Consider the following 23,708-nt stretch of genomic DNA (forward strand, 5'->3'; position numbering starts at 1 on the left):
ACCTTGTGCTTTCACAGTTTGTCCGCACACTGAGCAGTACACAGTGCAGTTTGTCATTCAACTCACTGCCTGCGCTCGTAATTAACCTCTCAAACCGAGAGCAGGAAGGAATAACAAGACACAACTATGGCAGGGCCAAGGGTGAAATGGTCAGCCACGCCTCGGTCCCACAGGCATTATTGTGCATGACTAGGCCATCACCTCTCAGTGGCCCACTGACAACAGTGCGGCCGAGACATTGTGAGGGCTCGGGCATTTTCTCACTCTCCTCTCTCCAGAAGATCTCTCCTTCGAACTCCCCGACCCTTACAGAGCCGCTTGTGTAAAACTCAGAATACTCAGTGGGACTAATGTTAGTGGGACAAAAGTTAGAAGCTAGGGAGAGGGTGGGTAACCCAGAGGGGGGGGAGTCCACACCTCCCACATCCTCCCACTCACTGTGTCACTGGTGTTAGGAGCCATCCACAGTGAGCGGTGTCAACACTAAGGCTCGGGAGCGGCGTGAGCCACCGCCCATAGCCAGTTGTGTCAACATCAGGGACCGAGATGGACCGCTATAACCCCTGAGACAACAGTAGTAGAGAGGACAATGTAAACACACACATATACACACACATATACACACACAGTTGGGTACACAGAGAGAGACCACCGCCCCCTCCACCCATTCTTCCACAGGATGCGCCGTTTCCCCTTCCTGTTGCCTGCATGAGCGCCTGGAAATACATAGGGCTGGGTTCATGACAGTGTTTTTCGCTCGATGGACGCCGTGTGTTTACACTGAGGATGCTGGGCAGGGCAAAGTTGCATGTGAGAGTATGTGTGTTTGGGGGTTGGGGGTACTGCGGAAGGTGTGTGTGTGCTTGTTTGTGTGCTCTTGAGAGACTGTTTCTTCATTTCTGTGCTCCCGGTTTCAGCGCACCTTATTACTCACCGTATGAAAATAAGCTGAAACAACACGCCTATATGTGTTTGCCCGTTTCCTCTCATCTCTGAATATGTATTGGCATCATCAGTATCAAAGTGCTTGCTAGCTTTTGCAACATTGCATCAGTATTCAGCCCTAGACACGAGGATTCATAACTAGGAGGCTCCTCTATTTCAGTTTAAGCCAGGGTTAAAGCCACAGAGAAATGCTAATGGTGGCTGTTTGCAATTGCGTAATTGATAATGTGTCATGCATAATGCAGTAGATGGAGATATGTCGGTGTTATGCCCCCTATGGGAGGCTCTTTAAAACTGCATTTTGTATGTCAAGGAGTTTCTCTTACCTGTTCATAGTCAATGTCTATGGGGAAGTATCATACTGTAACCATCTCAAACGTAGTAAGACTTTCTGTGGTGTGGTTACTAATGATGTCACCAGTGTATCATTGTAAATTAAAGGAATAGTTCACCCAAAAATTAAAATTCAGTCATTTTCTGCTCATTCTCATGCCAGTACAAACTCTGGTTTTTTCTTCATACAACTTACCTGGAGTTCTCCAGGCTCGCTGTTGGTGGAGCCTCTTCCAGTGAATGGGAAGTGAATGGGGAGCTGGATGTTCTGCTTCAAAAAGGGCAATAAATGTCCATAAAATTACTCCTTAAAGCTCGTGTAGTATAATCAAAGTCTTCTGACGCCTGACGATCGCTCTATGAGTGGAAAAAAATGTAATTTGAGCCATTATTTCATAATTTCAAAATCTGAGTCGATCGCCATTTCATGTAATTCCGCATTACCAAACGTCATGAGGCCACCGTGGCCGCGCAAGGTTTGTGTGTGTGATAGTGCGCGACCTCCATTTCATGAGGTACCCGTCCTTTGTCAATATGACACACTGCTCTACATGCGCGCTCACATACGCACGCACGCACACACACACACACACACACACACACACATACAATGCAGTAATTCTTGTACTCACCTCTGGTTATTGATTATATAGTTTGGTGAAGTCCTGCTCATAATCACAGTCCAGGGATTGTGTGACCATGTAGAACACATCTGAGCTGGAGTATCCTTTCAGATATGCTGTTGAGATGAACAAGACTTGAATTGAACCCTTCATGTTACAGCATTAATACCCGCAAAGGGCATCTTTCACTGTGATGAACCATTTTGATAGCTGTTGACTGGAATCTTCTTGGCTTACCTATTTCCTCTGTCAAGTTGTTGTTTTCCAACTGTAGCTGGTCTCTTTCTGCAGTCACCTGTATAATAGTCTGAGATTCCCTGTCATCTGTTAAAACAGAGGGGTTGCTCTTCAGGTTTCTCACATGCAATTAGTAGTGAGTTATTAGTATTCCATTAACATTCCATTAACAAAACTTTTGAAGATTTCTCAACATGTACTATGATTAGACCGTTTTTTCCCCAGATCTTTTTACAACAGGTTTAGCTTTAGGGAAAGTTGGGTGCTCTGAGGTTTTGGGGCTCGACTCACGCTGGTCTGGTGCGTCGGGCGCCTATGTTCGGCGGAGGTCTGTTAGGAGCAACATATGCATCTGGATTTTCATAAGTATCCTCTTCTTGCTCCATGGTTGAACTGTGTCCGTCTAATTCAAATCAGGCAATTTTTATTTCTAACTGAAGAAACAAAGAATTTAAATGAGAATCTAGCGAATGTGGGTTATGTAAGGGACACACCCAACAGGTTTGTCACTAGAACATAGTTAAGTAGAAGGTATGAATCACGAAAGCAGTAACAATCCTTCAGTTTGATGTATGAGGCGACTAATTTGACTAGTTTGGAGTTGATCTGTGAGATAAAGTATCCCAGCAAACAGTGGCTCATGCAAAGCTGTGGCTTGTGTTGTTTTTCACCAAGCCTTTCACCATTGATTTTAATTTGTAGTCCATTTTGAGATGCTTTCCATGAATTCCATGAAGAACATAATCTCTTTTGTATCTATTTTACAGCTAGAGTTCCACTCCAAATTTAATGTAATGATAACGATTCCACTGAGTATTTGATGCTATCGGCGTATCTCGGCACAGCACTGTGAACTGACCACACTCACCACATTCACAGAAGTTATTCAGTTGGATAAGCTTGAATATTTTCCAAGAGTAAATGCTCAGCCATGCCTTTTCACAGGATGTTTGAAAGCTGTCTAAAAATCTTTCCTTTAGCAACAATTGACAGATAACTTAGCTTAAAAAATCTGTTAATTATTCATGATGAGCAGCCATGGTGTGCTTGTATGCAGAGGATAAATATCATGCTTGTATTCAGTTCATGTAAATTCAGTGTGGAATATAACTAGGACATTGCAATCAGGAGAGAACCCACATAGAAGCTAAACTGTCTTCTACAGTGTGCAGATACGATCTGTTTTTTTTTTCTTTTTACCTCTACTCCATCTCTGTTATTTAACACAAATTTTTACTCGTAAAGCTGCCATACCTTTGGTTTGCTTTAACCGTAACAACAAATTCAATAAAAATAATGTATGTAACAGCATCAATGCAGCTAATGAAAGACAATATTGCATTATTCATCCATACTAGCACTCTGCTAGGTCTCATTTGTTTTACATTAACAATATCCTCCTCCTCTTCTCTCTCTCTCTTTCCTCACTCTCTCTCTCTCTCTCTCTCTCTCTCTCTCTCTCTCTCTCTCTCTCTCTCTCTCTCTCTCTCTCCTCACTCTCTCTCTCATCCCCTCTCTCACTTGCCCTCATCAGTTTTAAATTAGGATTACCTCCTCCCTATCTCTTACTCTCATTCATTCTCTGCCCCCCACCCCCACCCCCACCCCCCCATCAGTTTTAGATTAAGCCTTTACCACCCAGTGGGTTCCAGCAGTCCAGCTTCTTGCTATTTATCCTAATTCATAATGTCCCACAGATGGCACACAGACCTTCAGGCCAATTGGTAGTGACTAGGTAACCCTGTCTCTGCCCCGGCCCCCCTGTATGTGTGTGTGTGTGTGTGTGTGTGCATCACAACGTACCTACCGCTGTGTATTTGAGAGCAATTGGACTCCCTTGACTGCTCATGTGAGTTGCTCCTCTAAGCGCACCACCACAGTCTCTATTATCCTCCAGCTAACAGCAGGCTTAATGTAGTGCTGCTGATGTCCCAGACCAGTACCATGGTTCACCGGGATTTTGGACAATGGGTAACATCCCCGGTCGGGTGGCACACAATACTGTAACTTTCAAGCAAAAGTAAAGCTATTTGAAACAGTTTCTAAGCCATAATGTCAGAAAAAGGCACCATCAAAGATCCAAAAAACGTATGCAGAGAAAGAAAAGTTGGAAAATGTTTTGCCAAGCGTCTTGGGGTTCAAATTAAAGGTAAAAAAAAAACAAAAAACAAAGCAGTAGATACACTAGACTACAGATCCCACCTCTGTTTCAGGACTGTAGCTGGTGCTTGGTTCATCTTTCCCTCCCTGTTGAGATCGAAACAAGCCAACAAAGAGCCGTAATAGGCTCCAGGAGCAGTAATTGAATAGAATAATAACAGGCTGTTAACACAGTTGTTAATTAGCGTGTGCTGATCCGTGCCTATCTACATGAAACAGCTTGGAGCCCATATATAAAAAGAAAAAGACTGAAATGCTTTCCTTGCCTTCCCAAGTGGAATGACCAGTTATTGTCCACAAGATCTGTGTGTGTGTGTGTGTGTGTGTGTGTGTGTGTGTGTGTGTGTGTGAGACGGTGAGAGAGACAGAGGTAATAGAGGAGTCAGTCTTTTATTGGTCTCTAAAATTTGTTAGCCCCCTCATCTCTGTCTTCCTGGTTTTGGATACATCTGGATTTTGATTTTGGCTAGTGTTCTTATACAGAAAGTGTTCCTGTATATAGGAACTTTTTACTCTTTCTAACTGTACTTAATGTCTTGTGAACGTTCATGTCCATGCTGTGATATGTTCACCACTCTTATCTACAATACTATTGTCTGTATTAGCCTGTAATCTCTGTGTCTTATCATAATAACACACATATGAACAGTATCATGTTGGATGAGAAGATAGTCTCTCAATCTAGTATAAGCTAATGACATTATACTTCCATCTGATCATCGAGACTACGTTTCAAACTGTCAAACTGTGCTGCATTGTAGGCGCAATGAATTATGGTCATTGTAGTTTTTGAGCTTGCAGGCAATGTTTGGCAGCATTAAATCTTGATTGTTTGAAAATGTCATCATTGAGAACCGCCAGCTTCATGCATCACGGCACCAAACTGACTGTATCCAAAACAAAAATGTACTTGGTGGGCTGTTCATTTACCTGGGCAGCCAGCCCAAATATTAACATGGTGTATGTGAGTCAGCGGTGCATCATGTCAACTGTTCTGGCAGCTAGATTTCAGACACTGGCTTTTAGATCCTAGCAACCAGCCCACATCAGTATCCAGTCAGCCAGTATCAGTACTTCTTAAATCTATAATATGCCAGTTAGATTCTAACCAGCACCAGGCTGCATAAGCATTTATAGCTAAAATTATAATTCTGATTACTTTGCCAAATATTACATTAGGTTAGATGAAACTTTTAAGGTCCCAGTGTGGAAATTGGGTCATTGCAGCAGCAGAGAATTGGGTATAGATTAGAAATCCAGCAAATACAGAGGATTGAAGATAATAGGCCAATACTCCATAATTATTAACTGTGGAAAGTTAAATTGTGATGTGCCATTATGCAGCAAGACTACCAGCCCGCTTCAGGTTTTGGTATTTCTTATAATTCCCCTCTCTATCTTTTATAACAGAATGTGTACGTGAACATCAACCGGATCATGTCGGTGGGGAACCGGCTCCTGGAGTCGGGCCACTACGCCTCCCAGCAGATCCAGCAGATCTCAGGCCAGCTGGAGCAGGAGTGGAAGGCCTTTGCCGCAGCGCTGGACGAACGCAGCACACTGCTGGAGATGTCTGCCAGCTTCCACCAGAAAGCTGACCAGGTATGGGCACGTACAATACTGCCATACACACAAGAGCTGTAATATGTATGCACACCGCTGATACTGTCAATAGACTTTTGGAGAGATCTGAAACACACAAACAAGTAATCATCATATACACACACATGCAGAAAAGTAGTTCCATACATGTAGAGAGTTCTCTATGCATACATGCAACTATACTGTGTATGCTGGAGGTGGAAGGGAACTACTCAAATAGATAGAAGTAGATTTTTCAATCATTTGTGCTTTTCATAGTAGCTTAGTAGCCAAAGCCTATTGTAGCTCATACTCTTACAGAAATACACTGTATTATGAAGGAGAAAAAAAAAATCTTCTTTTAGCTGCGCTACTATAAACAGGGACGAGGGTTGCTTTACCCCTAATAGACTTTTAAAAGACCATTTAAATGATCAATACTACTTCCTATTGTTTTGCATACGGTTGCAGTAATAACCCATGAGTCAGTTTGTTGACACCTATTGTTTGCTGAGTGGCTCCTTTTCTATGCAGTTGTTTGTGGTCAAGAGTTCCTTGTAGGCTATTTATGTTGTTTCACTACCAATACAGCTAGACAGAGCAGAGCAGAGTCAGGGAAGTCAGGGAAATAATACAGACTACATTGCCACAAATAGGGAATGAAAAAATTCATTCCTTATTTGTGGCAATGTAGTCTGTATTATCAATCAGTTGCACTTTAGTTTTTGATTTCCATTTTTGCTTATTCCTAGATGGCTTCTTGTACTTTCACTTGAGTGAGATTTTATTGAAGTAGAGCTAGTTGTACTGGAGCACAGATTTTGTGTACTCTGCCTAATTCTGGTTTATATACACGCACACATACATGCACGCACACACACACACACACACAGAAGGAGATTTGAGCCATCTGTCTTCTGGTTTTGTGTGTGATCCATATCTGGAGGCTGCACAAGCTTCCCCTCAGCTGCATTTGTTTCTGACTGTGCTCTACCATAAAGCTCAGTCTCCATTTGTTTGAGTATCACTTTTAGTCTCTGTGTGTATTTGTGTTACTGATAATACTGCTGAGGTTTAGGCTGCACAGAGACCCAGAGGAACAAAAAGACACGCGCGGGCACACACACACACACACACACACACACACACACACACACACACACACATGCATACGCACACAGAGTCAGAGCAGATTGTTCTCTGTATGCCTTTATCTCGCTTTCTCCTCCTCCTCCTCCTCCTCCTCCTCCTCCTCTTTCTAGAATTATCACGTTTTCTGTCATTATTTTCCCAAAGTGCTCTACAGACGCCTCTGCTCTACTTTCTATTCTCTCACTTTCTTGATCTTTCCCTCCCTCTCTCTCTCTCTCTCTCTCTCTCTCTCTCTCTCTCTCTCTCTCTTGCACAGGATCAGAGGAGAGTAGTTGCCTGTTCTTAAAATGACTTGAATGTACAGAGTGTAGGGAATCAGGAAAGTGGTGTGTTCACTTTTCTAACATTTGTAATAGGTTGAGACATAGCAAAGCAAGAATGGTATTGTTGTTCATGGTCTCCACTGTTGTCTTGTACCATAAGCAGGGCGTCACTTCACTGTATCCTCCAGCATAGATCCTGACACTGTTTCCATCCATGTTGGGTACAGCTAATAGACTAGTTGTACTCCCAGTCTGTCCTGTGGTTGTGTGTATCTATGCATGCAATTGATTGATCAGATAGACTTTATCATCCAGTGTGCGAGTAACTTGGATGTGTTCATGGCATATATATGACATAGCGTATGGCTCATGATAATATGTATGTACATGCGTGTGTTTGTTTGTGGACATGTGTCTGTGTACATGTTTGCTCTTTGTGTGTGTGTGTGTGTGTGTGTGTGTGTCTGTGTGTGTGTGTGTGTGTGTCCTCTCCCCAGTACATGAGTAACGTGGAGCCGTGGTGCAAGGCGTGTGGTGAAGGAGAGCTGCCCTCTGAGCTGCAGGATCTGGAAGACACCATCCACCATCACCAGGGACTGTATGAACACGTCACCACTGCGTACGCGGAGGTTGGTGCACACAAAGCAGCCATGCGAAACACATACACATATGCAAACATTAATGCCAACACAAACGCAGACAAACTTTACTTAATTTGTTTACTTCACAGAGACGGCGCACAACATATTGCACCAGACTATAGCCAGAGGCTCATTTGCATCTGTAGTCCCTGGGCTGGAGCCAGCACCACATTAAAATATAATAATACCAAAACACAGTAAATACAATAATACAAAGCACATTAACTCGTACATTATGCAACAACTCTAATACTCTATTTAACCTGTGAGTGCAAAAGTCATCCATATAAATACACTATAATATGCTAAAAATAAACAATCAGTGTAGCATATAATAAAATCTCACAGTATTTCAGCGACTTGAGACCAGGTGCAAACACAGTAGGAAAAATGTGAAAAAAATCTTTTTGTGCATGTACAGTCTTTGATGCATTCAGTATCAGTCAGGAACGGTCCATTGCATCTGTAAGATTGCGAGCAACATGTTCTTTTTTCTTTGCATGAACATATACTGTATAACTGTGTCATCTGCATACATCTGTAGTTTAATCTTTGGGCATATGGAAGGTAAATCGTTTATATATGCGGAACAAAGGTGGGCCCAGGTTAGATCCTTGCGGAATCCCAGCAGTACACTTGACAAATTCAAAATATATACACATGCCTTCTACAATAATGACTTCAAACCCATGCTGTACCCCTTACAGGTAAGCCAGGATGGCAAGTCTCTATTGGACAAGCTGCAGCGACCCCTGACCCCCGGCAGTGCTGATTCGCTGACGGCGTCGGCCAACTACTCCAAGGCGGTGCACCACGTCCTGGACATCATCCACGAGGTGCTGCACCACCAGAGACAGCTGGAGAACATCTGGCAGCACCGCAAAGTTCGCCTGCACCAGCGCCTGCAGCTCTGTGTGTTTCAGCAGGACGTACAGCAGGTAAGGGAAGACGCATAACACACACACACACACACACACACACACACACACACACACACACACACACACACAGAAAGGACTGTACCAGAGACTGATTGCTGCCTCCTCATACAGACCCTTGCATCCAAACTTTATTCTTTTTTATTTTTTCCTGAGAATGATTGAGCTCTTCACAAAGCCTGAAATTATGTGGCATTTTGAAGCTGTTGAATCTGTTAAACCTTTTATTTTGCTTTTGCATTTTTCAATATTTGAGTAAAATAGCCCTGTAATTTGATTTAAGACGGTCCGGGAAGTTTTTGAACAGACAATTCTCTGCTCTGTAACTACAGTATATACCTATAGTTTACACATACAAAAGAATGGGGTATTATTCTGTTATACAAAACATGGCTTAGGCAAAATGAATAGCAACATTTAGTTTACATTTTTTATATTGATTACGACATATCCAAGGAATGTTTGCCTGTTGTGCACGTGAAAGTGTGATTTTCCATTCATATTCCACACTGCATAAGAGAGGGTGTGATTTTAAGGATATATTAAAATCAGCTCCAGCTTCTTCAAAGCTTTTTTTTCCCACTTCCTCCTGGGCTTAGAGTGAGAGTTATCTCTGTGTATGACTGTCTGGATGGCAGAGCCCTGAGATTAAAACTAGTGAGTTGGTGTCTAGTGTCAGCTCGCTGTCTTCTGCCCTGTGGGCATGATCCCTTCTCTCTCTCTTTCCCGCTCTCTCTGTTTCTCACTCTCTCTCTCACTATCTCTCTCTCTCCTGCTCTCCCGCTCTCTCGCTCTCGTCCCTCTCTTTCTGTATTCCCTTTTCCTTTCCTCCATCCTCTCTCTCATCCCCCTTTTCTCTTGGTAGTGGTTTCCATGGTGATGCAATTTACTGCCACATAAAGTGTCGAGGGCATTGTGCGTGTGTGTGTGTGTGTGTGTGTGTGTGTGTATGTGCGTGTGTGTGTGCGTTTGCCCCATAGAAATCTTCTCTCGTAGACCTTGAAAAACGCCATCATGAAAATCTCTTTTTATTACTCCACACAGAAACGGATGGAGTACGACCATCTGTTTAATAGATGATAAGTTAATTATGTACAAAGATTTATCGCTAATCTCTTCCTCAGTGGAAATGTTGACACTTTGCACTGCTCTGGACTATTATTAAGCAAAACCTAATTGTCCACATTTCTGTAATTTAAACATGACAGATTGCCGACAGGGAGAGAGAGGAAGGAAGGGAGGAACATGGGGGGGGGGGAGGGAGAGAGAGAGAGAGAGAGAGAGAGAGAGAGAGAGAGAGAGAGAGAGAGAGAGAGAGATGGCATCATCATGGTATTCTACTGTAACTCTTATATGGTCAATCCTGGTCAATTGCGCCCCCTACTGGTTGAAAAGTTATACTATACTGATTTTGCCCTGTAGCTTTTTTGTGTTGGAACTCTCCTCATTTCCATACATTATCCAGGTGTCATTCAATAGTCATTCATGTCTACCACCTTAACTGAGCAAAAACATCCTCTCTTTTTTCCTCTGTGTGTGTGTGTGTGTGTGTGTGTGTGTGTGTGTGTATGTGTCAAGGTGCTGGACTGGATAGAGAACCATGGCGAGGCGTTCCTCAGTAAGCACACTGGTGTTGGGAAGTCTTTGCACAGAGCCAGAGCTCTGCAGAAGAGACACGAAGACTTTGAAGAGGTGGCACAGGTAAGCTTTTATAATAGCCCATTCTATGTCAGCAGCTAAAGAGTTCAAAAGTGTTAAAGCAAGAGCATGAAGCCATAATCACACACATACATCCTGCAGTGGTGATGCATGATATAGCGCATAGCATCAAATGCACCATTTATGCTGAATTAAAACATCTTGCAAGTCTGAAAGTTGCAGTCCAATGTGCATTTTTTGCACCCAACAAAATATTGTGTATGGCCCCATTTCAGAGCATCTATACAAACACAGACCATTGGTAATACAATAATCTAGATGTATGACATTGCAGTATTGTCCTAGAACACCTCCACTAAAGCTAACAAGCTTCCCGAAGCTTGTTGGGCCGGACAGGACAGTGTATGAGATACCGTACTGTAACTTTAAATACAGCATTAATATAATGTTGATGTTTCAGAACACCTACACCAACGCTGACAAGTTGTTGGAGGCAGCGGAGCAGCTGGCCCAGACAGGAGAGTGTGACCCAGAGGAGATTTACCAGGCTGCCCACCAGCTAGAGGATCGCATCCAGGACTTTGTGCGACGTGTGGAGCAGCGCAAAGTCCTGCTGGACATGTCTGTCGCCTTCCACACACACGTCAAAGAGGTGTTTATTTGCTTTTTTCTTCTCCTCTGTTTACCTCTCCTCTCCTCTCCTCTGACTTGTATGCTATACTATGTCATACTATTCCATTTGAAAGCAAGCCAAGTTTTTCTGCTTCTCATCTTCTTCTCATCTTCTTCATCTGACTGCAGCACCAGTGCGGCTCCTAAATTAGCCCCATTTAGCACATCGATTTGATTCTTTGCCGAAAGCTAAAACCACAAGCTGCTCATAGAGTATAAAGGCAGGAGCCAGGAAGGTAGTGGGATATTGATGTATTGATCACATCCCTGGTGTTATTGTGTGTGGGAATGGCAGTAGGAAGCTTTGTCATATCTCAATGTTCACAGTCAGCTATAGATGAGCACACATTCATTAAAACATAATATCGGCACCTGATGCAGCCTATCATGTGCCTGTAACCACTGCCTAAATCGCTCTCTGCATTCTCTTTTAAAAGTCATATATACAGTCAGTAGCATACAGAATAAGGACAGTGAGGTCATAGGCATTTTTTGTTGTTGCTTCACATACACTGAAATATGGATGTGAGGCAAAAGGATGAGCTGTCAGAGTGGTTGCCATCTTAAACCATGTTGAAACAATGACAATGGCAAAAGGAGGCCAGTTTTTGCTCCTTGTCCTAGTACTTATGCTATTGACATCCCTGAATTCACGACAAGCTTTTAGGCTGCTCAGTGTGTGGCGAGGCAGTGGCAATGCTCAGTCAGCAGTTGTTTTAAGTGGCTTGACTCAGAGGGAACATCACTCCCATAGCCTCCAGTCACAGCTGCCGTTGTGAAATATGTGACATGAGTAATAAGAGGTTACCTAAATGTAATACAGCCTAGAATTTACCCACCTTAGGGTTGCCCACACATTGAGTGTGTGTGTGTGTGTGTGTGTGTGTGTGTGTAAAAGAGCATCGCTCCTCAAAATGCTACTGAATTTGTTCCTTCCTTCAAAGTCATGTAATTCTCCATGTGCAAACATCTGCGCTTTCCTTTCCTTTCCTTCTGTAGCCTGTAGAAGGCAGATTAAAAGCAACCTGTGCAGGATTTTCTCTACATGAATTGTGATAATGCCCATCAGCAATATGCTCACTGGGCCCTTTGAGCTGCTCTCTGTCTGCCTTTTATTATTATTTACCCTCCCAAGCTACTTTTGATGCATAGGGATACAAGTGGGGATAAGTCTAAAAACTTGTATCCCTATGCATAAAATTGCAATAAAAGCATTTTCTTTACCCGCTTATTCCCATTCAGGGTCACAGGGGCTACAGCCTGTCCCAGCATCCATTGGGGTGAATGGGCAATTAAGAATCTGCAATCCACCTGACTTGTGTGTGTTTGCACTGTGGGAGGAAACACTCCACACAGAAAGGGTAGGGAATTGAACCCGGGACCTTCTTGCTGTGAGGCGACAGTGCTAATCACCGAGGCCCCTTTAATTCTTTTCATAGTGATACTAATGTGAAAATCATACACTGCACATTTTTAACTGTCACAATTAACCTCTCCGTACTGACAGAGCGCTGTGCTCAGCATGTGTTAACACTACATCCTGTTTACATGAGTCATAGAGATGGTTAGAGCCGCGGTGTTATTAATGAAGCTAGTCTTTAATGTCCATATGGACTAATCTCCTTCATCCCATCTGTCAGCTCGCGCAGTGGAGGTCGCTGTGTGTGTGTTTGTGTGTGTTTGTGTGTGTGTGTGTGTGTGTGTGTGTGTGTGTGTGTGTGTGTGTGTGTGTGTGCGCTCCTGTGCGTGAATGTGTGTGTATGTGTATACAAGTTTCCAACACTCCTGCCTGTCACCTCTCCTAGTTCTGTAGAGGCCCTTTGGATACAGACCAGATTGCCTTCTTTACAGCCAGTGGGGCAAAAGGCAACAAACAGTTTACTGCAGAGGCTGACCATGAACTACATTGAACGAGACGGGAATGATGAATTTTATTATGCAGACGAGAACCCAGATCCTGAAAATAACTTTTATTTCCCCCTCCTTTTGAATAATAAAAGCCTAGGCTGGTCTAGTTTAGCATAAACTAGACCAGCTACCACCCAAATGTTGGTTTTGATATGCAGTACAAATGGGGGACAAAAGGGACTTGTACAGAGTCATGTGTCACATATCTTATATACTAACAGTGGAGCCATTTTTGAGTAGGAAGGTGTGGGCGTTCGACAAACAGAGCAGCGGGTGCCAGGGTCTCTCTCCTGCGCCCAGGTTAGTGTGCCAGGGCTTTAGAGCGCCGAGCCAATTCGCCCAGATGGCTAATCTGTTACAGAGATGACCACTCACCAAACACCAGCTTTGAACAGAACTGGTGGGACGGAGAAATCAATTTCTCTGTCCCATCTTCTGGTCTGTCCATTTGGCAGCTTGTCTATCTGTCCTGTTACGACTGCGTTTAGACAGCTCTCTCTATTCCTTTCTCTCCTCTCTGATTGGCCGCTTGTGAACCCTTTTTACACCTCTAACCCCCTCGTTTCCTCCTGTCGATCCCCTCTAGCTGTGGACGTGGTTGGAGGAGCTTCAGAAGGAGCTGCTGGACGACGTGTACGCGGAGTCCGTGGAGGCGGTGCAGGACCTGATCAAGCGGTTCGGCCAGCAGCAGCAGACCACGCTGCAGGCTACCGTCAATGTCATCAAGGAGGGAGAGGACCTCATACAGCAGCTCAGGTTAACATTACTGTAATACATGAAACCTACCAGGGACGAGCCCAGGGTTTTAGTCGGGCCGGTCCAGTGGTATGCATCCCCCCAACACACACACACACACCTATCCTGACTCTAAGGAGAGCAAAAAGTCAGGGCCTTCGTGACCTGGCAATATTGATGTGACCATAGAACAAACATGTAAGAGTGAAGTAAGAGGAAAAGGAATGCAATAAGGGCTGAGGAGAGAGAGAGAAGGAATTTTCTTTTAGAGTGAATAAAAGAGAGAGGAAATCATTCAGTTGGAAAAAGGGCCACAAGGTTTCTGCTTTTATTGAATGCAATAGCTCACTACTGACTCAATGTTATGTCACATCCCGAGTTAAACTGTTTGTGTGTTCGGGGAACTTTCTTTAACCTCCCCCGGGGATTTCTCCACAAGAACTGGAAGCCGCAGCCCGCTCCCGCAAATTCAAAGTGTTTTTTTTTTTGCCTACTGTTGCACTATGTTACCCCTAACTCCCCTCTGTCTGACCTCTCTCTCTCTCTCTCTCTCTCCGCAGAGACTCGGCCATCTCGAGCAACAAGACTCCCCACAACAGCTCCATGGCCCACATCGAGAGCGTGCTGCAGCAGCTGGACGAGGCCCAGGGCCAGATGGAGGAGCTCTTCCAGGAGAGGAAGATCAAGCTGGAGCTCTTCCTCCAGCTCCGCATCTTCGAGAGGGACGCCATCGACGTGAGTAGAGGGGGAGGTGGGAGGGGGGGATGAGAGAGAGAGAGAAAGATACATTTAAATACACTGGGGCGCATCTTTATTTATTAATCTTCTTTTGAGAGAGAGAGAGAGAGAGACAGAGAGATCTGATGGGAAAAGAGAAGAGAGAGGGAGAGACATCTGATGGGAAAAGAGAAGAGAGAGAGAGAGACATCTGATGGGAACAGAGGATAAAGGATAAAGAACTTCAGAAAAGGAGTAACACAAATACAAGAGGTGGGCCAGCATCTTCAAAGAGTTACAGAGGCAAGATGGTTGGATGAAAGGGAGCAGTGGAGGTGGAAAGCAGAAAGCAGAGGTGTTAAAAGATGAGAGGGAAGCGAAATGAAGAACGGAGATGAAAAGAAGGAGGAAGAAGAAGAAGAATGAGAGAGAGATATAAATGCAGAATCCAAGAGTCTTTTTTTTTTTCCTCTTCTTAAATGCGGAGAGATCAATCACTCGTGGCAACAGACATATTGGGAAAACCGGAATGACTGTGACTCTGAGCTGATGGACTATTAAACCGTAACAAGGGAGATTCAGTCCTGTGGCGAGGACGCCCGCTGGTCTCTGACAGTGCACGCCGCTTGTTTGAATACACAGCGGCGCTCTCACATGTCTTACATTAAAAAAAAGCATTTAGTTCCACTTGACACGTTTCATCCACTGACTCATTCCAATCCCGTTCCCCCTCCCCGGCCGGCTTTCGGTTACATTTTTCATCCGCTAATTCCTTAACTCTCCCGCTGTGAGAGTGAATGCTTCCTCTCGGCTGGTGTTCCGATATGATGGCTGCTCGTTTTAAGGCTTTTTTTTATGTTTCTCGTGATGTTTATCGTAGCGGCCAAATCGCTTTTGTTGAGCCATGCCACGCTGATACGATGAATTACGCCGCAGCCCCTTTTTTTGGAAGCGAAAGCAGAGCAGGCTGATATTCATGAGGACAGTGTAAGCAGTGAGATGTGTTCTGGGAAGTTATCACAGCAGATGATGAGTCTGTGGAGCGTGAATGAGAGAGAGAGAGAGTGTGTGTGTGTGTGTGTGTGTGTGTGTGTGGGGGGAAATGGCATTCAATAACAATCACATCACCAGTGCTGCGTAAGAACCTTGGAACTGTATTTTTCCCCCCTTGAAAGTAAAAGATTATGTGTTCCTTTACATGCTGAGGAAATTTATGATATGGATTAGGAACCACAAAATCCATTTATGGTTTTAATGGCATGGTTGTCAGTCATGTCAGTGTTATTTGTCTTAATTTCTGCCAAACCTGACTCAGATAGACTCCATCTTTGGATGAATAGAGGGGAAACATCCACAACAACCCTCTTTAAAGGATAAGTTCAGCAGTTTTAGACCTATATATAATTTGTCTCTTACATACCTGTAGTACTTGGACACAGCTCACAGTTTCAACCAACAGCTGACTCTGGAGCCAATATTCTCTGCGGGTCCAAGTACTACAGGTATGTAAGAGACAAGTTACTGTATATAGGTCCAAAATCGCTGAATTTATCCCTGTAAAAAAGTACATGGTGCTGTATTATGTGTTTGTCCATGCATGAATTCTGCCTCACTGTGTGGCAGTTCAGCGGTTGATTTCAAGTCTGTTGTGTCAGTATTGTTGACCCAGAAGAACAGTTAAGTCTTACATTAGCGCTTCACGTCAGCTCAGGCAATGCTGGTGATTCTACTAGTCGCTCAACACAGAAGCACACACACACACACACAGACACACACATACACAAGCCTGATATGACACAGTGCTAGGGCATGAAGGTGGGTGGAGGAGGCATTTGTTTCCCTCCACTCCCTGCCCACACACATACACACACACACACACACACACACTCACGCACGCACACTCAGACAAATACACACGCCCTGTGACACTCCCTCCTGGCTTGTATGGGGGTGTGTGTTGGAGGTGAGGGCTGAGGTGAGACATCCACCGTCTCACAGAGTTGATCCCTGTCTCTCTGCCCACCGCTGAGAAGGAGAGACATGCTCAGAGTTGGTAGGTGGTTTTCGTAGCGCTGGTAGCCGGTGGAGATGGTCTTTCTGCACACGGAGGGCATTCTACTGAACTGTAAGAGGAGAGGAGAGCAGAGTGGAAATGAGTGCCTGGTAAGTTCCTGCTTTGTTGCCAGAGAAGGGGATTTTAATCTGCGCTGAAAGAGCTTGATAACTCAGTTTACTCTGTACTGGTGGCCAAGACAACCGTGTCTCGCTGCATGGAGGAGATTTTATCTGGTGAATCCAGAATTCCTACTTTGTTGTAAAGAAAGCAATACACTCCTTTCTGCCTGGAGAGAGGATTAGACTCTTTTTCACTAAAGCAGTTTATCTGACTACCGTTGTAGGCATATTCTGCAGGGAAGCAGTCTAAGCGCAGAACTTATTAATTCAAGTTCTGTGGGTCTAAGAACCCAGCAGTTCTAAAATAGAATTAACAGTATTATGGTCGCTTTGTGGTGGTGGACAACACAGATAAAACGGCTTTCATGGACATGCGATAAACCTCGTCCAAGACTGAAAAAAAAAAAGAGGATGGAGATCTCCACTTAGAGGAATTCTATAAAGCAAAATCCAAGTTTGTGAAGCCAGCTCATGTGCTGCCTGTGTGGAGGTATTCAGCTCCAAGAGAGCTCAGCAGGTCTGCTACTGTTGCTTCCCTACTGCGCTAGCTGACAGGTAGAAAGAAGCCGTCTGTGAGCATAAAGAGGAGGAGGAGGTGCCACCTGCCATCACATTACTTACTGTAGCTCAGTGCAGAGGAACAGGTACAATGCACTTTTTCACAGCGATGATTTGAATAGAATTGCAGATGATCCTGATCCTAATTGGATTTGTTTGGTTCTGGTTGAGGGTTTAGATCTGGTGTTAACATTCAAGAACATAAGAGAGAAAACAGAGAAGAAGGCATGAAGTTGCTGATTGGTTCATTTGAGTGGTGACAAAAGCTTTAATAGCTTACTGAACTTTTATATTATGTGTGAGATACTGGCTACACATATAAGATAAATATATAGATGGATATGGATTCTGTTGTGTTTCCATGTTGGTTATTATTGGCTCTGTGAGTGTTTTAGTCTGCAGGCTGAGAGGTTGAAGTCCTGGCGGTGCTGTGAAAATAATAGGCTGCCAGTAAATCAGACAGTTACGTTGTAAATAATGAGTGCGAGAGAGAGAGAAACACAATTTTTTTCCTATCAAACGAAACTGAGTAAACAGAGTTTTTGTATGAGAGAGAGAAAGAATCAGAAACAAAGAGGTTTGTTGAGATTGTGTTTGGTTTTGTTTTGACTGACTGACACAGACCTCATTGTTCTCGGCTGCAATTGTGTTGCTGCTTTAGATTTGTTCAATATTCCACCCAGCAAAAACACTCAAGGGCACGGCGACAGTTGTTTATCGGCAACTTGTGTGCATCTATAATTCACAGTGTAACCATCTCAGGCACGGAAACACCTCCACCCACAGCTTTACTCTCCTCCATAGACTCAAAGATAGAGAACACATTGGGATAAAGCAGTACACAATATTTAATTGCAAAATGCTCGTTTCCAACCACAGGTTTTGATTGGACGAGAGGCATTCATGAATGCTTCTAACCGCAATATATAAACTATAAACTACCTCCTAACTCGAACGGTATCACTCCATCTTGTTTACACTTTGTTAATTCACTTTGTTCCAAAGTGAATTAACAAATTGATTAATTGTTAATAAATTGATTAATTGTTATTACTTGGCAAAGGGGAACTATTTTTTGTTGACAGAGGACCGCAATTCAATTATTAAATTATTTGATCTTTAATAATAATAATAACTTTATATTTTTTATTTTTATTATATTTATATAGCACTTTTCTTAACATGGTTACAAAGTGCTTAGACAGTGACAACAAGGAAACAATGTAAAATAACTGATAAAATAAATAAGAAGTAAAATAAAATAAGATAAAAAGATAGAAAAATAAAATAGAATAAATATCAATCAAAGGCTTGTTTAGAAATGTGTTTTTAGTTGACGTTTAAAAGAAGATATGGAAGTAGCTATACTTAGTTTGAATGGTATCTTTGTTTAAAGTTTGATGCTATTGTAAAAATAAAATGTTGTGTCGTACATAATGTATAAGACCAATAATATACAAGATCTCAGCCTGCAGCCTTCATCTGCTGCACATTGGTATCAATAACCATGATAGCACTCCCTCTCATATGCTATTATTTAAATGCAGCACCATCCTCAGGTTATTCCCTAACCCTAAGTCCAGCAGTGTATGGTTGCAGTGTGAATCACTCACACCCTGTCTCCTGCTCTCATCATGCTCTATCCGCAGACTTGGACAGGACCGCATCAGCCGCAGCCGGGGTTAGAGCTGGAGAGGCAGAGAGGAAATTAAAACTGGCAAGGCCGGAGAGAAGCGCATTCTCATACAGATATTTTGTCTCGCTTTAGGAATCTCAGCACTCTCTGCCAGTCACACACACACACACGCTCACAGCCACACACACCTCTCTCTTTTCTCTATCTGTCTCGCACGGCGTCGGCGCCACGCTGGACTTTCCTTTCCTTAAGGCACTCTCACTTAATTTTCTCCATTGTTGGAGGTCTTGCAAGACACAAGAGATTACACTCGCAGTGTCTGAATGGATGAGGACAGCTGTCAAAGCAGCTTCATACTCAGATCAGGTTTTACCCACTGTTGATGAGCTTCTGCATCACATGTATGACATGTTCCCATTACTTACATGTAATCCTCGTAGACATCCAGTTGTCAGGGCATGGTAACGCCACACATTTCTATCTGACACATTCTTTACATTAGCTTATAAGGTTACAGAGCAGCTGAATGTTGGGTTGATATGTGACCCAGACACCAGTGTCTAGCCTTTAGTGGAAGTGTGATTTACAAGCCCATATCACTGAAGTAGCGGAGAGCAGGAGTGTTGCTATTTAATCAGTTTTGTATTTCATGAATCATGCTGTGGCCACAGTACTGTAAATAGCAAGCTTGACAGCACAAGCCTTAGGTCATGCTTTAACCCTCCCATACACATTAATGACAGTTTGGCTGAATGGTGAACTCTATATGCCCCAGAGCAAGAGGAGGGTACGCTCTGTACATTAGTGGTTAACCTCGACTACAGCACCAGCTTTCCCATTAACAGACTGTGCCACCAGTAGTTCAGTTTTCTGCTGAAACTCCACAAATTGTTTTTGTTGCCGGGCAACATTAGCTCATTCAACATTCTATCAGGAAGCACTGGGAACTGTCAGAGACCCGCTGATTTCAAAGGCGTAACTCTTTCCAGATAGTTGGCTTTGGTCAAAGCGAGCTTGAAAGCCTAGACTAGACCTGCCGACTTGGTACAGGGAAACACTGACAGAACAGAGCGGGACGGTGCCAGGATTCAGGTGCCCCCGGTATGGTGATTCAGTCTGCGTGGGCACTCCGAGACAAGCGCCGACATCTCAGTGCGTCTGCTTCACCAGCCGTGCAGTCACCATTGTAATATGTTATCGCTTTTTATGACAGCCTGGGGCGTTTGGGATACAGCAATTAGACAAGAGACAGTTTGACCTGGTAGTCATAAATTCTCTCATAATCATATAGGATGACATCTCGATATTTTGCTGTGATTGTGTTGGTGGGTGAGGATGAGAACATGAGAACGAACGATCCTGAGAATTCTGAATTGAGAACTAACGATCCTGATTGTGAAAGTCCTTATTGGATATAGGCGTGTAATTGTGTTCAGTGTCGTCAGTTAAAACCAAGTGATCTTTAAGTTTACGACCTCGTGGCTTTCATATCACCGCAGATTTTATGACTACTTTACCCTCTGTCTCTCTCTCTCTCTCCCCCTCTCTCCTCTTTATCCCCCCCCCCCCCCCCCCCCCCCCCCCAGATCATCTCGGACCTGGAGTCATGGAACGAGGAGCTGTCGCAGCAGATGGGCGAGTTTGACACGGAGGACCTGACGCTGGCGGAGCAGCGGCTGCAGCACCACGCGGACAAGGCGCTCACCATGAACAACCTCACCTTCGACGTCATCCACCAGGGACAGGAGCTGCTGCAGTACGTCACCGAGGTCCAGGCCTCCGGTGAGTGACGGGCAACAGACACACACACACACACACACACACACACGCACGCGCACATACAGGCTTGTAGCAACCAATCGTGTAATAACTGCCGAATGCAAAAAGTGAGTCGAAAATGTAATAAAAAACGTTAATTTGTTAATCTCCCATCAGAATCTATTATGTTATTAGTCAATATTTTTACATTATAGGTTAAAAAAGGTACAACCCTATAATGTAATAACTGCCATATAATTTTATAGTTTATTACATTATTGGAAAAAAGTTATTACAATAATGGTCAGGAGATTTTATTACATTATCCGGCTATTTATTACGTTAATGGCTTTTATTACATGTTCGACTCACTTAGAGGGACGTTTTATTACATTATCATTACATTTTCTGGCAGTTATTACATTATCGGTTGCTACAAAGCTACATGCACCACACACATACGTAGGTACAGTACACAAGCATGTGCACACACACACACACACCCAAGTGCGCAAAATCCAGTCCTGAACTGCATATTACTGTATGTGTGTCTTGTTAAAATCTTAGTTTATGATGCATGTGACCCAGACAGCCGCTGTCAGCCTAGCAGCTATACAGAGGATCAGAGAGATCAGGTCAGGTCAATGGCACAGAGCTGGTGGAGGAAAGAGGAGGAGGAGGAGGAGAGGAAGAGGACGGTGAGGAGAAAGAGAAAAGTAGAGCAGCGAGTGCTTTGGGACAGCAAAATGAGGAGAGTCTGTAAACTCCACAACTCAACTTGTTGGGGGGATGGAGGGGGGGGGGGTGTTTTGTGTATCAGAGAGTGAGTTTAGCTTGATTTGAACTAAATTAAAGTGGAAGTAGGGTGAAGCAGGCAAACTGCAGAGAGGATGTGTGGCGATAAGACAGTGTCGGTAGGGGAGGGAAAACTGGGGTAGGTTAAATTTATAGAGTTTGAGAGAGAGGAGGAGGAGGGACGGTGCACAGGTGGGAGGGAGAGGGAGTCTCACTGAGCAAGGTGATGGAGGAGGAAGGGAGCGAGGGAGGAGGCAAGGATTGATGAGAAAGAAATGGAGGGAAGAGGGGGGAGGAAGGAAGGAGAGGCCAGCAGAGCAGCAGGCCCGCTTTGCCAGACAGATTTTGCCTCTTAATCCTTTAGACTCATGTTCGCTGCCTGGTTAAAACCACTGTTGTGCAAGACACTCTCTCACACACACACACACACACACACACACACACACACCGAAATGCATTTTTTAGATGACCCGGACCACGCCTCTTTTGCTCTGCAGAGCTCAGAGAAACAGGCTGATTGTCACAGTGCAAATGTAGCTGAGGTTATGCACCAATCTGGCTCTATAGTCAGCCAGCTGCAGGGCTACAGCTAGCCACATGGCTAGCTTCATGATAGAACTGCGAGAGCTAGCACAGTGGCTATCTAGCAGGGCCGGCCTTGCAGCTAGCATCACCACTGGCACACAATGCTGCTCTGGAACACAGGACTAAAATGTGAGTACAGATTATGCAGCGTTTGCCATGAAATGTTTGTGCGGTAAATGCTTTTGAGAAATAATTCTAAATCAGCACTATATTCTCTGCACGGTTTCCCTTTTTATTGTTAAGTGCATTATTAATGACTCTTTATGCACTGCATATATCCAGATGTCAGTTTTGCCGTGTCATTAAAAATGTAGAGATAGGCCTGTGTACATAACATTAAAGCAATAGCACATTATTAATTTGCAGGTGTGAACGCATGCCATCCATGTTTAATCCAGTTACTCCTCGGTCCTGTTCTCAGTCAAAAGAATTATTTTTTTTTAAATATGAATATCTCTATCCACCCTGCTGCCGTGTATTTTCCTATAGATGCAGATAACAAAGAGCAAACATTCATGAAATATGTATTTTCTGCCTCTCCCTCTGCCTCCATGGATGTGGAATCAGCATGTGGCAGAGATGTGGACAGAATCTCTTAATATCTCTCTCCACCTTCCACCCTCCCTACCTATTTGCCTGCGTCAATAACAGTAAAAATTAATATTGATAAAGAAAAGACAATTTAAGAATGTCATTACAAAGTGTGAATAATATATTTTGGATTGAGAGCTTGTGAGATTGGTCAAGCCGTCTCATTTGTGATTACTACAGCAGAATAAAATGGAGCTAATATCGCGATTAGTTTTTCTGCCCCACGATACGTATTTTTTTTATCGCGATATATTGAATTTCAATATATCGTTCCATCCCTATATCATATGTCTTCTCTGTGTGCAGGTGTGGAGCTGCTGTGTGACAGAGATGTGGACATGGCCACCCGGGTCCAGGACCTGCTGGAGTTTCTCCATGAGAAGCAGCAGGAGCTGGACCTGGCGGCAGAGCAGCACAGGAGACACCTGGAGCAGTGCGTCCAGCTGAGGCACCTGCAGGCCGAGGTCAAACAGGTAAACACTTCATGAAGAGAAGGAGAAGAGAGCATTAGAGGTGGCACACATGATGCAACGTCCAGGCAGTGATAGGAAGGCGGTTACGGGGTTATGAATGCACTCTGAAAAACAAGAAGGGCGAGGCTTTTCACTTATGAAAGAATAATCCCTGTATTATTGTCATGACGTCTGCTTTTTACTCGGGTTAGCTGAAACATTTTGGAGCCTCAAAGCAAAATTAAATGTTAAATAGAACGATGCCAGATTAACAAAAAGTTTAGTACTCATATATTCATATACAGACATAACGCATATACTGTACGTGCACACATACACACACATACAGATCCATGCATGTGCCATTACACACATGCAGGAAAACACACACAAACACACAGATGGGCCGAGGTCAAACTGGTACATGCTCACAGACACGTACACACAAGTGGAGACCTGTGTACAGTATGTTAAACAGGAGGTTATAAGGTGGATTCTGTGTGACACACACACACACATGAGTGCTCACATGTGCTGGGACTCATAAACAAGCACACCCAGGGCTATATGTAATGCTTTCTCATCTACAGACCC

The 23,708-nt window shown here is 43.8% G+C and overlaps 1 protein-coding gene across 2 annotated transcripts in view; it reads left to right on the forward strand.

Annotated features, from left to right (window-relative positions):
• The window catches only part of triob (trio Rho guanine nucleotide exchange factor b), an 84,006-nt gene that overhangs the window by 12,348 nt on the left and 47,950 nt on the right, over positions 1 to 23,708 (forward strand). For both annotated transcript variants that reach the window (XM_071539862.1, XM_071539863.1), the window contains exons 7-15: positions 5,709 to 5,900; positions 7,792 to 7,923; positions 8,643 to 8,873; positions 10,452 to 10,574; positions 10,993 to 11,184; positions 13,699 to 13,868; positions 14,408 to 14,582; positions 20,520 to 20,715; positions 22,969 to 23,135. In XM_071539862.1, the coding sequence (XP_071395963.1) occupies positions 5,709 to 5,900; positions 7,792 to 7,923; positions 8,643 to 8,873; positions 10,452 to 10,574; positions 10,993 to 11,184; positions 13,699 to 13,868; positions 14,408 to 14,582; positions 20,520 to 20,715; positions 22,969 to 23,135 (1,578 nt within the window). The remainder of the gene's footprint in view (positions 1 to 5,708; positions 5,901 to 7,791; positions 7,924 to 8,642; positions 8,874 to 10,451; positions 10,575 to 10,992; positions 11,185 to 13,698; positions 13,869 to 14,407; positions 14,583 to 20,519; positions 20,716 to 22,968; positions 23,136 to 23,708) is intronic.

This window comes from Centroberyx affinis, unplaced genomic scaffold (assembly GCF_046629955.1).
Source record: "Centroberyx affinis isolate AG114_WGS23_722 - 3 ecotype Tasmania unplaced genomic scaffold, CSIRO-AGI_Caff_v1 ptg003528l_1, whole genome shotgun sequence".
NCBI classification, from domain to species: domain Eukaryota; kingdom Metazoa; phylum Chordata; class Actinopteri; order Beryciformes; family Berycidae; genus Centroberyx; species Centroberyx affinis.